Below are 15,152 nucleotides of genomic sequence, written 5' to 3' on the forward strand. Positions count from 1 at the left end.
GTCAGGATACAAGAATATGGGATCATCCCTGGCTGCAGGATGAGCAGGAACCAATGATCCAAACAGAGATGCCCCCACAATTGGCTAATGCACGAGTGGTAGGTTTGATTGACCATGATACTGGGACATGAGATACCTCAATTTTAACGGATATTTTTATACCAGGTGATGTATCCAGGATAATGAATATTCCGGTATCACCAGAATATTCGGACACATGGTATTGGTATGATGATCCTAGAGGAATATATTCTGTAAAGAGCGGATATAGACGCATTGTTGGGAATTATGCTAATACAAGTAGTAGCACCTTTAATAAATGGCAGGTGCTGTGGAAACTTAAAATCCCCCCAAATGGAGAACCTTTCTACGGAGAGCCCTAAGTGATATTCTATCTACTACTATGAACCTGCTTAACAAGAGAGTTGGTATTGAGCCATACTTTGCCATATGTGGGGTTGTGCATGAGGATACTATGCATGCATTAGTTTTATGTGACTTTGCTAAGGCTGTGTGGGGGCAAGCCAATCTCTCAATCCCTGTTATTCAGTCGAATATTTTTTATGAGTGGTTTAATGCGATCTTGGATATTCTAGACACTGGTGGTCTGATGTATGCAGCTGCAATTTTATATCACATTTGGACGGCAAGGAACAATGCGGTATGGGATGCCTATTTACTAATGCCGAAGAAAATTATGATGACGGCCGTTTCCGCATTGCAGGCATGGCGCGCCGTACACCATTCGGCCGAACGAACTGCCGCCCCATCTCTGGCCGACACGCCACTAGCTGCTGCCGAGCACCATGGTGCGCCACTGCCGGGGCAGTCCACTCGCCGTTGTTATGTGGACGCCAGTTATCACCACTCGACGAACACTGCCGCGGTGGGAGCAATTATATTGGATGGAAGTGGAGGGTACATCTCCGCTTATACTTCTACTCTCCCAAATTGTTTCTCATCTCTTATGACAGAGGCATTTGCATGTAAGAAAGATTTGTCTTGGCTAAAGGATCGTGGGGAGAACTCTGTGGAGCTACACACGGATTGTTTAACGGTCAAACAATATCTGACTACTACGGCTTGTCCTGATCGCACGTATATTGGCTATGCAATAGATAGTTGCAGGGATTTAATTTCTACTTCGCATTCTTGTTTAGTTGTTTTTGTTCCTAGATTAGAAAATTATTTAGCACATGCTCTAGCTACCTCAGTTATTAGTCAGTCTACAGCTATGTATTGAGATTCAGTCCCACCAGCTACGATTTCGCATTATTTTGAATAAATGCCACCATGGCTCCTTTCAAAAAATTTAAATTGATACAAAATGTGTTTTTTTTTTTAATTCAATAATGAAAAATATTTTAAAAGAACATTTATATTTTATGAATGAGTTTTTTGCACTATTGATCCCATGACTATAGTGACACTATTAGGATTGATCCACGACTTTCAAACTCTCCAATTTCAGTCCACGACTATTGTTTTTGTTGCAAAAAAAGGTCTTTTTGGCCAATTTTCCGTCAAAATCTCACCGGATAAAAAAATCTTCATTTCAAGAAGGGATAAAATAGACATTTACATTGATCTTGCAATCTCGGACTGCTGTTGACCTCTTATTCTGACCAAAGTGCAAAAAAATCAAAAAAAAAAAAAAAAAAAAAACCTCAATTGCCAAAGACAACCCTTAATTTGCTCTCATCTCATCAACGATGTAGCCATTCTGTTTTCCTTCAAAATAAAGAAGATGAAGATAGGCAATGAATGTCGTGTTTAAGATGGCAATCGATGTTTTCCTCTTGTTTGCATATGGGTTGATGAGATGAGAGCAGATTAGGGTTTGTCTTTGGCAATTGATTTTTTTTTTTTAAATTTTTTCTTTGGTCAGAGTAAGAGGTCAACAGTGGTCCGAGATTGCAAGGTCAATGTGAATGTCTATTTTATCCCTGCTTGAAATGAAGAATTTTTTTCTTCGATGAGATTTTGACGAAAAATTGGCCAGAAGGATCATTTTTGCAACAAAAACAATAGTCATGGACTGAAATTGCAAGGTTTGAAAGTCGTGGATCAATCCTGATAGTGCCACTATAGTCGTGAAATCAAAAGTGCAAAAAGCTCTTTTATGAATTATCTAGTCAATGTAATATAAAAGTTTTAATTGTGCAACATCGTATTTTAATTAATCTAATAATATTTAGAGTTGATCTAATTAAAATAAAAAGTATGTATAAATAACATATTGATAGATATGATATGCAATTTATTCTAACCATTTTATATTTTATCATAAATATTTTTATCACTTTTTGAAGTTATTTAATATTTTTCTATCAATATTATTTAAACAAGATTTTTCGCTCCGTCCTTGCATGTTTGTGTCAATTTATATATTTATTGCACATAATAAATAAAGATAGTTAAAGAAGATAATATATATATATATATATATATATATATATATATATATATATATATATATATATATAGTTGATAATAATGAGTCAATGAGTGTTGGGCAGGTGGACCAGTAATTGCTTTATTGTTTGGTTGACACAATAATGAGTTTGGCAAGTGGTCTGGCGTAGCCCATGGAGCAAGTTGGAATCTTAGAATTATTGTTTTTGTCTATTTATAGATTGATTGTCATTGTCTTATTTAATTTAATTATATTATTTTTATGACTTTAATGACATGCCACGCACATTATATCTTACAATTTTATCCAATTAATATCTTCATTATATTACATATTAAATGTTATATCACCATTATTATTAATTACTTTCCATATGTTGAATCTCAGCGCTGCACTATGCTTACTTCCTAAGGGATCACCCATCCCGGCGCTGCACTATGCTTACTTCCTAAGGAGTCACCTTTCCCGGAATTGCCGAAAGTCAAGCACGCTTAACCACAGAATTCTATGGTACCAATTGGTTGTCATATCCTACTTAAAATCAATTGGTGATAAGTAGGTGGACATTAACTATTTAACCACATCTCTCCATGGTAAGCCACATCACCACGTCTTAAATCGAGCAGGGGCTGAACTCGGCCAACCCAGCTAACGCCCAACACCAGACTAATTATATTCGTATTGAGTAGAAATTTAAGATAAGAAAGTGAGATTAAATTAGAAAAAGTTTGCATCATATCATCATCCTCACACCTTTAAGTATGCATGTTTTTTTAAGTAGGGAGGGGAGATCAACGTTATGATCGAAATTACCGTATTGCCTCAAGAGTTATTCACAGACAAATTCATCCAAAATCCCAATGTGATTGACCAATATTATATATATATATATATATATATATATATATATATATATATATATATATATATATTTGCGTATTATTTTAATTTTAAGTATGGAGTGTTCATACCTTGTTAGATTTTCCAATATTATATATATGTTTGCGTGTTATTTTAATTTTTTTTTTTATGAACACTTCATACTAATAAATCTCTTTGAAATTTTAAATAAATGTGACTTGCTCCAAGTTTTTCAAGTCAACAAATTCATAATTCATTATATAAATTCTCACATTTTATTTCTTTCGAATTAAATAATTGATGAATAAATCTCCATACTAGAAAATGTGAACATAGAATATGACAACATACATAAAGTTCATGTGTCCACTAATCAATTAAAATCAAACATGATGTTATACTTATTTCACTTCCAATCACTTAATTATAATGTTTTTTTTTTTAGGGAAGAAAGATTAATGTTATTTTTTATTTTTTATTTTCAAATTTTAAAAATATTTCAGTTTTTAAAAATTTCACTAAACTTAGTCAGATTGCATTTAAGATTATTTTTAATTAAAAGATGGATGGGACACTTCCAACGTTAAAGATTAGAAGCAATTTAAGTTTGGTCAATTCTATTTCGAAAAAAAAAAAGGTTGGTACGGTCAATTCTTGGATGCTGACTGTCATGTCCTTTTCAGAAGTAGATTCCAATAATGTACAAGTCAAATATTTTGTCCTCATTATTTTATATTATTCATTTTGAAAAATATAATCTTGAAAATATTACGTAGTAATATATGGAGTATATGAAATAGGGAAAGCTTCTAATAATAATTAAGGTCAAGGTCAATGGTGTACACCTGGGCAAATTATGTTGTACATCCGTATGCACCATGCATGGTGCATATGGATACAAAAATGACGTTGTTTTATTAAAAACGCGCGTCTCCCCTTAAAAAAAAAAAATTCAGGTTCGATTCCCAGCAATAACATATGAACTAAAATTCCAGAATCGATGAACTATAATTTCATAATCGATGAACTATAATTCCAGAATCTAATCTATGAACTAAAAATTCCAGAATGAATGAACTAAAATTCCAGAATCTATGAACTAAAATTTCAGAATCGATGAACTACAATTCCAGAATCGATAAACTAAAATTCCATAATCAATGAACTAAAATTTCATAATCTATGAACTAAAATTCCATAATCTATGAACTACATAATGCTGTTACTAGGAATCGAACCAGATTTTTTTTTTTTTAAAGAGGAGACACGCGTTTTTAATAAAACGACGTCGTTTTTGCATCCGTATGCATTATGCATGGTGCATACAGATGCACGGCATAACTACTCGTACACCTGAATATTATTTAAAATCTATATTAGAAGAAACTTGCCGGTAGTTGGTCTAATTGATTGATTATTTTTAATTTTCTTGTGGCTCTTGTTTATCGGTCAGCAATCTAAGAACAGTGATTTCTTAATTCAAGGCTTTATGGCATGCAAGTTTTCTTGATAACTAAAAAGTTATCAAGTTCTGGGGAATAATGGCAACGTCAACGCACGATATGAAAATTTTTTAAGAAATACGGACACTATGGGTGTATGGTTGAAAGGAAATCTGTGCCGTGTTATAACAACACTACTTTAAAAGCGTTATTTGTCCGGTAATTAGAACCCAGACACGCTTTCGACAGGCTACACAGACCTACTATGAACAACTTGCACTAGCAATCACGTAGGCGAACCTCACTATTGCTCAGACTAGGGGAGAGAGAAGGAGAATAGAATATGTGACTTGAAGTCAGGTCTGTCCTAAAGCGATGTTGTGAGCTGTTATTAATTATAGTAAGCAGCCCTTCCATCCCACTCACATGATGGACATAGTGTGTTGTCCACACTTTGGCGCTGCTCCTTACAAAGGAGCGCACGGTGCGCTACTAATTAATGAAATGGAAAATTCTTTGAATTCAATTTCCATTCCATTATTCCAATGACAAAGTCAAAGGGGTGGAGGTGGACCAAAATTGCTTTCATCTTTAATTTTCCCAACAAGTTTCACTCCCAACGGGAGTAGCCTATTGACCTTCTTGGTTTGAGCTAGTGAACTATGTGAAATTTAGGTTGGTTCACCTTCCTGTGATCCTTTCCTTTACCGACTAGGGTCATAATGCGAGATTTACCCAGTACATATGCACTCTCCAGTATAGCGAGTTTCCCTCATTAATCAAAATACTTATTCCCCGGCCTACTTGCCCCGGGAATAGCTTATTCTCATTTTGTCCTTTGTGGGCTACGGTACATCACAATACAGGGTTTTACCTAGTGTACACCCTCAAGTAATAGATGTAAACTATTTTATTCCAAAAAAAAAATGTTATTTCATTTCAACCTTATGTGTATTAAAAATTTGAGCGCAGGAAATATAATAATATTTAAGAAAATTGGAAATAATTATTGAAGATACCTTTGAAGATACAATATTATTCATTGACAATTTGTATATGGAGAAAAATCTACATTATAGGGAGAATTACTTGAATTGTGTGGCATTTCATCATAACGATCTTTCATTGCTTGAAAATTGAACTCATGTAGATCAGAAGTGTACTCAAGAATATCATCATGGCCTTCAAGCATGTTGATTACTGCAGACATAGATGGCCTAAGGGCTGGGGAAGAATTAGTACAGAGCAAAGCCACCTTGATCATTCTGAGTGCTTGTTCTCCATCGAAATTAGAACCTAATCTTGGATCTATTAGCTCTAAGAGGTTTCCTTTTTTATGAAGATCAAGTGCCTGAAATTTGTGCATAAATACAACAAAAATATAAGAATAGACCATTTAATTTGACATATCTACAATATATCCATGAATTATTAGTGGTAGTATTGATATCTCACCCAATCAAGGAGGCAAACACAGTTCTCATCATGCCGATACTTCACATTGTTCTTCCCGGCAACAATTTCTAGTGCGACCACCCCGAAACTATAGATATCAGCTTTGAATGTTAAGTAACCCCACAATGCATATTCAGGAGCCATGTATCCTCTTTAAAGAAAAAAAAAAAAAAGAGAGAAGAAAAACTGTTATTTCGGATAAATGGAAGAGTAGTTTCTTTCAACTATATGATGAATTTGAAAATACAAAATGGATGGACAGAAAATTGTTATAACATCTTACTTTGTCCCAGCAACTCTCGTGCTGATGTGTGTATTCTCATCATCGTCAAGTTTAGCTAGACCAAAGTCAGAAACTTTTGGATTGAGCTCTTTGTCAAGAAGCACATTGGTGGCTTTAATGTCTCTATGAACAATTTTTATTGCTGATTCTTCATGCAAGAATGCTATACCTTTCGCAATACCAACACAGATTTTTTGTCTGGTAGGCCAGTCTATTTCCAGTTGACAATTTTCTGGACCTGCAACTAACGGTTAATTCAGAATACTTATGTTTATCTTTTTTAAAACGATTTAATTTGATTCTAAACGTACCAAAAAGAGCATTGGCAAGGCTGTTGTTTTCCAAGTACTCGTACACCAACAACAATTGCTTTCCCTCAACACAACACCCATAAAGTTTCACAAGATTAGGGTGTTGCAAGCAAGAAATCATGCCTATTTCATTCAAAAATTCACGGTATCCTTGACTTGAATTGGATGAGAGTTGTTTCACAGCAACAACTGTCCCATCCAATAACGTACCCTAGTTTTATACACAACAGAAAATCCATGGTTATTAGCATAAGCATATGTAGTATGTCAAAAACGAAAGAGTTAAAGTATGAACTAATAGATTGACAAATTGTGAATATTCATATTTCTCAATACCTTGTAGACAGGTCCAAAACCACCTTCTCCAATCTTATTTGCAGCATCGAAATTGTTTGTAGCGACTTTAATTTGTGTTAAGGTAAATAATAAACCAGTCGGTAGATCAAGGCCTTGTAATTCTGCATTATGACAATTACTTTAAACAAATTGCTAATGCATGGGAAAAAATTACTTTAAAGAAATTACTTTTTGGACAAGCTAACTAGAAAGTAATTGAAAGTAAATGCAGATATTACCGTTTTCCTGTGAGGTCTTGTTTCTAATGTAGATCTTCCACCCAGCCAAACAGAGAATTGTGAAAATAAGAAACAAAGAAGAGGCTACTGCAATAACTATGATTAAAGTCTTCCTCTTTTTGGGAGGCTTGAAATCTGCAGGTTTGTATAAAGGGCACAAGGGTGACTTAGATATCTTTTATTCATCTGCAACTAAATAGAAATAATAATAATAAAAAATTATTTATGTAAGTGATCACTAATAATATTACCCGATTCCACAGAAATGGCAGATATTAAAGGTCCATATGTTCCTTTATTCGGGACTGCTGTTGTTCCTTTTCCAGCATACTCAAAGCGCACCTCTAAAGTTTTATCTCTAACGACCATTTGAAACTGTTTAACCAAGGGTTTATCAACTCCTTGTGCTTCAGTTTCAATATTAAAATCCTTTAATTTCCTTTCGCCCTGTAGCCAATAAAATCACTATAGTCCGTCAAATGCACATCATATCACTTAACCATTGAAGTCCTTAGTTTAAATTGTAATATTCTCAACTGACCTGTATATAAACATCGAATATGCGTCTTCCAAGACTTTGAAAAGATCTGTTATCTCTCAAAACTATCTCTGCAAAATGAAGCTTCACCGTATAGTTTCCATTTGCTAAACAACGCCCATAATACGTCATAGATAAAGGAGACAAGCGAGCTGTCTTGTAGATTTCGGAGTCGTTTCCCTTGATGACAGATATATTTGTTGTTGTAAAGACCTCTACCGTTTTGTTTTTATCCCAAAAGTTTCCCGTACTACTGGTTACCCAGTTTTCTCTATTGGAAACAAATTTCGCAAAGCCTCTAGAATCTTCATCTGCTTCATATGTAGTGTCACCAACCAAAACGTTGCCTCCACCGCAATTGATGTGAAATGAATACCAATCTGCAGAAAAATGAAAAAAATATATAAACTAGACATATTTAGGCAAGCTAAGTATTGTGATATGGTGTGCTTACCCTTTGTACATTGTTTTAAACACTTTCCAGCTTCTCTATACAAAGCCAAAATTAAAAGGTGCTCAAGTAAAAATCTTTGGAGACTAAATTACATTAAGAGTGTCAATATAATATATCCATTCTTTGTCAAAAGATGCTAGAACTTACGAACTTTCTCCTCGGTTATAGCTTTTGAACAAATTTCTGATAGGACAATGAGAAAGTCAGCTAAAATGATCCATGTTTAATTTGAAGGAACACTTGAAAGAGTAGAGGCATAAAAGGGATAGAATCTTACACGGTTTCCCGACAATCTTGTGGCACAGAGCTCGCCTCGAAATTATTGTAAGAAAGATCTATGTTACTGCAAGTCATCTTTTAAATTCTATTAGCGCTTTTTATGAATTCAATATAACAAAACTCATCCCGAATTCGATCTGGAAATGTAATCATGAATTAGATTGAACTTACACTATGGAATTTTGATTTAGAAACCACTCAGGAATTTTCCCACTAAGCGAGTTGTTTGTTAGAAACCTAAGAACAGGTAGCACCCAAAATTTAATTTAGTTTTGATATGCATATATAATCGTAAACATCAAAATTGATTTGTTACTCACATGTAGTGCACAAAATTAAGACCTTGAAGACCATCAATCCCTCCTTCGAGATTATTGAAACTCAAATCTCTGCAAAATCAATATGTTAACAAAACAATAAAGCAAAGAAGCATATCAGCATAAGAATTGATTCAATGCAAGTTGCAGAAGTTACATTTGTTGCAAGCCTGTCATGTAAGTTATATTCGGTATCGTCCCAGAAATATTACACCTCCTCAACATCCTGCACCCAAATTTTTATGTTTTTTTGCATGAACAACTTTATACCATAGTGGAAATATGAGACTTAAGTTCATAAAATTTGGAAAGAAAATACATTATTACTCACAATGTTCTCATGCCTGTCATGTTGGTTAAGGTAGGAAATCTGGAGGCTCCCCCGCCATTTAGCTCGCTGATTCTACTGCAGATTCATATTGTTGATAATGAAATTTCATTATATTCGTTGATCATAATTAACCGTAGCGAATTATGTTATCATCATCAAAATGTGAGTATTAAATATTAATTGAACCGAAACTCACAGTTCTGTTAAACTTGTCAATACAGAAATATTTTGAGGTATGGGTCCTTCAAAACCACTTGCTTGAACCTCTCTGCCAATCATATATGCATCTCGATCAGATCATTAAAACAAATGATTGCCATCTACAACTTTCGATTTTAATCGAATGCTTACAAGTTTTGAAGGTTTTTGAAAGTTTGAAAGCTAGGCAGTTTCCCAGTGAACTTATTACTGCTGAGCCTACTGCAATTGATTTCCCCCGAGAGGCGAGGAGACGTGACAAGTGAGCATGAAGTATAGAAGATCGAAACAATAAAAGATCAAAACGAGGTTCGAAAATTAGGAATATTATGTGTAATAATGATGCACTTACAGCTCAGTCAATTTTGTAAGAGCATTAAGTTCTTTTGGCAATTCACCTGTGAGGCTATTAGCACTAAGAATGCTACAAAGAAAGCATCAAACAAGTGATACCAAAAATGAAAAATTCAGCCCACATATTCTTCAGCTGGGGATGATGAGAAGGATTCTTATATTTGATTAAGAAAAGCTTACAGATTCTGCAAGTTGGCGAGTTTCCCAAGCTCGGGTGGAACAGTTCCATTGAACATATTGTTCTCCAAGCTTCTGAAAATCCATTTAAATTTTTGTTACAACAAAACCCAAACACTAAAAAAAAAAGTTATACTTCTGAGAGAGGAGTAAATTAAAGGAACATACAAATACACAAGAGTCGTTATATTTCCCAAGTATTTTGGAATTGGCCCCGACAATCGATTCACAAGAATAGACCTACAAATATCCCACTTCTTTATCAAGAACAAGCCGAAGCCTTACACCCTTATAGCTTAGGTTATGATACACAACACAACTTACAGATATTCCAAATTGGTAGAAGCCCATTGAGGGGGAATTGTACCACTTAAGTAGTTGCGGCTCAGATCACTGCACAAAATGATATATACATACTAATAATCAAGCAATTCAAGAATACCAATAAATACAGAGAGAGTCTTGAATTGGTACATTGTCTTGAGAAAGGGTAACTTCACCAAGGAAGGAGGAAGAACACCCTGCAGATCCTGTCCTTTCAAAACTCTGCTTACACAACAGTTAAGAGACTATTATGACCCAAAATAGATCTTGTAATTTATTTGTATAAGTCTGAAATTTTATCTAAAATAGACTATTAAGCTTTACATGGTTTGAACATGGCAAATGGCACCTGGGAAGCTACAATTGCAAGTGAGAGAATTCATGTACAGAGGCATATCATTCCTTTGTGGTGTCAACCAGTTTGAGTTGTTGTTGTCACAAGGATTTAGTCCAAAATCCCAATCCTTCTTCCCCAATTCATCTGCTATTTCCCTAAGTGCATTTACTTCCATATACAATCAACCAAAAGGTGGGTGTTAATACATAAATGTAATTTGCATAATAACCAAGAAAACACCAGAAAAGTTGAGGCTCAGCTCACATTCATCTGGAGGAAGCTGCCCACTCTGTGCTTCAACAAATCTTGCATTGAAGGAGAGTAGTATAATTGGTATGAGGATTATGAACATGGAGGCTGCCATGGATGGATTCTGGGGAAGATCAGCTTCAATTCTGCAGTGTTTTTCTTACAGTGAATTGTCCAATAAAAACATGCGTGTCATTTTATATATTCATTACTGTACATAATAAATAAATAAAGATAGAATGATTGAATGAAGAAAATAGCAGTTGACCATGATTCAATTTGAGCAAGCGGACCCAGAATGGGATAATTATGGCTTTATTGTTTGGTTGGCAATATATAATAATATAATATAAGCATTGAGCAAGTGGGATAATGACCCTGAGCAAGATATAACCATGGTATCATTTAAAAAAAAATTGTCCACTGTCCACTGATTGATTTACTTGTAATTGTTATATTTATTTTTTATTTACTTGTAATTGTAATATTTATTTTCAACTTTTAATTAATTATAGAGTTAATTTCAAGAATGATCAATTGATTATTAATATTTATCAATTTTTATCTCTAACTTTCAGTTGGATCATAAATAGTCTTTTGACTATTAATCTTTACCAATTTACATTCTCAACTTCCAATTTAACAATAAAATAGTCTCGTGACTACTGATTTTGTTCTATATACATACACACATATTATTTATGTATATATGGATCAGTTCAAGTGCAGAGAGGCTCCCAGGTGAAAGATGGGTGAGATATGAACCATTGATCAAATATAGATCAATGGTTCAAATCAATGATTTTTTTTTTTTTTTAAAAAAAAGTGCGACCTCAATTAAAGAAGCAAAGTGTAAAAATGGTGCACCTTATGTGTTACAAAAACGCATCTTAAGTGTTAATATGGTGCACATTAACTATTAAATTAGTGCACCTTCAGTATTTTGGTCATATCTTGATGTAGGAACGTCAAAATGGATTGATTCCAACGGAATTGGAAAGCCATTTTGGAGAGCTATAACTTTGATGAAGACCATAAAATCATTTGCTAAATATTTCAAGGTCAAAATGAATGGGAAATGACAAGGCAGTGCAAACTGAAACAGTGCAAAATTTGGAAAACATTCATATTGCCTTGTGGACGGCTGTCCCTTAGGCCGTCCGTGCGTAATTTTAGCTACTGAAAAACAGTGTACCGGCATCCCCAAAACCAGCCAAGAGGCTGTCCCTACCTGCTCTGCCCCTCTTTAAGCACGTTTTTACTCATTTTTACACAGTTTTCGACCCCGTTCGAACCCTAGTCATTTTCTTTCACTTCCTTTCATATTTTTAAGTTATATTAAGCTTAGATTTAGGTTTCTATACATATTTGAAGCTTGTAATCAAGGATTCAATACTTGGATTTCAAGGTTTAGTGGTTTACCATCCATTTCACTAGATAAATTTTCTTTCCCTTATCTCTTTTCCTATGCAATGTTTATACTTGTTACTTTGTTTTTTGTGTTCTTTATGCTATTGAATCATGAATAGTTAGTTTATGGGCTTGACTAGGGTTGTATTGTCTATCTTGATGCTTTATTTGTGATTAATGCATAATGGGTAGAACCATAACCTAGGGGTTTGTGTGTTTATGAAGGTTTTGTATTTATATCTTATTAATGTTTAACGTATACATTCATTGGCATGTATTTGGAGGATTTCTTGGGGTTGGGTGATCAATTCGAGACACCCCTTGCATAAATCCAATTTGCTTCTATGAAAATAAGAGAAATTGGGAGTTTAAGATGTTTTGTGTGCTTGATAGACTTGGAATTGATACACCATGAGAGTGGAACAATTTCTTGTTCTAATCCTTGTTTATTTGCTCACGGAAGTGGCTTTACGACTATGATACCTATGTGCATCCCCGTTTGACTCTTTGGTTACTTGTTCTCCCTAATCCCATAGGTTGTTAAAGCATCTAGATGCTAATGCTCCTAGCTTGAGTCTTATTTCTTTATTTCGATTTATCTCTTGTTTATATGTGTTTTTGGTATTTTGTTTAGTTACCTTAGCCTTACAACTTGTTATACCTTGTTGAGCTTCTTATTGATTGTCTAGTGTTAGTGCCTAGTTGCTTGTAATTGCATGTTACGTGCCATAACCCACAATCCCCTAAGGACGACATTTCACACTCATACACTCACTATCATTCATTTTTGCTACACCAAGCGCGTCAGGGTCTAGGGCAGATGGTAATGGGTTGTAGAACTCTAATGGGCTGGAAGGGGCTAACGGGGTTGGGTTGAAGGCAATTGTTATGCCGTGGAACAATGTTCACCTTGCAAGGTGGACACGGTTCTATGTTCCTATGTTCATACTTTTTGAACTTTATATTCACAATTATTGAACTTTATATTCACAATTACAGAACTCTATGTTCATAATTATAAAACTCTATGTTCATAATTATAAAACTCTATGTTCATAATTTTTGAACTTCATATTCACAATTATTGAACTATATATTCACATTTACAGAACTTTATATTCATAATTATAGAACTCTATATTCATAACTCTATGTTCATAATTATAGAACTCTATATTCATAACTTTTGAACTCTTTATTCACAATTATGACAGTTTTGAAATCGTGTTTACCTTGCAAGGTGTTTTACAGAATAATTTGCCAATTGAAGGAGGCTGGGAGGGTTTGAATGATAATTGGCCTAGCTCTCAAGGATATGGGCCATGCCGTGGGTTTGGGGCAAATTATGCTGTGCATCCGTATGCACCATGCATGGTGCATACGGATGCAAAAACGACGTCGTTTTATTAAAAACGCGCGTCTCACTTTAAAAAAAAATCAGTTTCGATTCCCAGCAACAACATATGAACTAAAATTCCAGAATCGATAAACTAAAATTTCAGAATCGATGAACTACAATTCCAGAATCAGTGAACTAAAATTCCAGAAACTAATCTATGAACTAAAAATTCCAGAATGAATGAACTAAAATTTCAGAATCGATGAACTAAAATTTCAGAATCAATGAACTAAAGTTCCAGAATCGATGAACTACAATTCCAGAGTCAATGACTAAAATTCCAGAATCTTTGAACTAAAATTCAAGAATGAATGAACAACATAATGCTGTTGAAGGGAATCAAACCTGATTTTTTTTTTAAAGTGGAATGCGCGTTTTTAATAAAACGACGTCGTTTTTGCATCCATATGCACCATGCATGGTGCATACGGATGCACAACATAACTATCCTGGGTTTGGTGGAGGGCGTAGATATAGTATTGGATCAAGGGGGAGATAATTCCATGGCAGCAATTATACTGTGGATCGCATTCCACAAAGCTTTGTGGACTACGGTCTAAAAACGGCGCGGTTTCTTTAAGTAAAGAAACGACACGTCGTTACAGTTAAAGGAGCGCGCATTTTTTGGTGTGTTAATTACCAACTGAAACTACAGTATATCTAAACTAACACTGCCTCACGTATTATTTTTATATTATCAAATGAAACTGCAATTGAATTTAAATGAAACTGTAGTTGTGTTGAATGACACTGCAGTGTATACAAAATGAAAATAAATAACAATTTCACATATTTAAGTGAATATTGTCTAGCAAAACTGTAGTTATATCAGAATGATACTGTAGTTGTGTTTAAATGAAACTGTAATGTATATCAAATGAAACTGAATAACATTTCACATATTTGAGTGTATATTTTGCAATGAACCTGTAGTTATATCGAAATGAAAATGTAGTTGTGCTTTAATGAAACTATAGTGTATACAAAATGAACTAAATAACATTTTCACATATTTGAGTGTATAAATATCAAATGAAACTGAATAACAGAGTTATTTTTATTTTTTTATTTTTTTTATTACGAAGGGAAGTTTTTGTATTACAAGGGAAGGTGAACACCCAAACTACTAATTGTCTCCATTGAGGCTAACCATCACCTCCTACTTAGGAGAGGAAACGGAAACCATTGGACCACAAGGTTCTTGGTGGTGCCATTTCTTTTCATTAAACAAAACAACGTCGTTTTGATGTGCGGTTCACAAAGCTTTGTGGACCGCGATACACAGTATAATTTGTCATTCTAAGGGGAGAGGGTTAAGGGTATAGAGGTATAGGGCTAGGTAGAGGTATTGGGCTTGATGCTAGTATGAGTGGCAAATTATGCTGTGCATCCGTATCTGCATGGTGCATACAGATGCAAAAACGACGTCGTTTTGCATAAAA

At 34.4% G+C, this 15,152-nt stretch overlaps 2 protein-coding genes across 2 annotated transcripts; one reads left to right on the plus strand and one right to left on the minus strand.

Moving 5' to 3' along the window:
• The first annotated feature begins 403 nt into the window (after positions 1 to 403).
• On the plus strand, positions 404 to 1,243 carry LOC109184595. Its single transcript, XM_019334613.1, has one exon. It carries the CDS (start codon positions 404 to 406, stop codon positions 1,241 to 1,243), a length of 840 nt encoding a protein of 279 aa, XP_019190158.1.
• A 4,462-nt stretch (positions 1,244 to 5,705) lies between these two features.
• LOC109184602 (probable leucine-rich repeat receptor-like serine/threonine-protein kinase At3g14840) lies at positions 5,706 to 11,120 on the minus strand. Its single transcript, XM_019334622.1, has 24 exons — positions 10,917 to 11,120; positions 10,640 to 10,820; positions 10,466 to 10,537; positions 10,316 to 10,384; positions 10,160 to 10,231; positions 9,995 to 10,066; positions 9,813 to 9,884; positions 9,614 to 9,682; positions 9,459 to 9,530; positions 9,263 to 9,337; positions 9,089 to 9,157; positions 8,935 to 9,003; positions 8,786 to 8,851; positions 8,613 to 8,678; positions 8,483 to 8,518; positions 8,336 to 8,370; positions 7,885 to 8,261; positions 7,595 to 7,790; positions 7,344 to 7,478; positions 7,105 to 7,226; positions 6,769 to 6,979; positions 6,458 to 6,695; positions 6,175 to 6,325; positions 5,706 to 6,070 (listed from the first exon to the last, which is right to left on the minus strand). Exons 1-24 carry the CDS (start codon positions 11,014 to 11,016, stop codon positions 5,759 to 5,761), a joined length of 2,937 nt encoding a protein of 978 aa, XP_019190167.1. The 5' UTR covers positions 11,017 to 11,120; the 3' UTR covers positions 5,706 to 5,758.
• Positions 11,121 to 15,152: the final 4,032 nt, after the last annotated feature.

This window comes from Ipomoea nil, unplaced genomic scaffold (genome assembly GCF_001879475.1).
Source record: "Ipomoea nil cultivar Tokyo-kokei standard unplaced genomic scaffold, Asagao_1.1 scaffold1266, whole genome shotgun sequence".
Taxonomy (NCBI): domain Eukaryota; kingdom Viridiplantae; phylum Streptophyta; class Magnoliopsida; order Solanales; family Convolvulaceae; genus Ipomoea; species Ipomoea nil.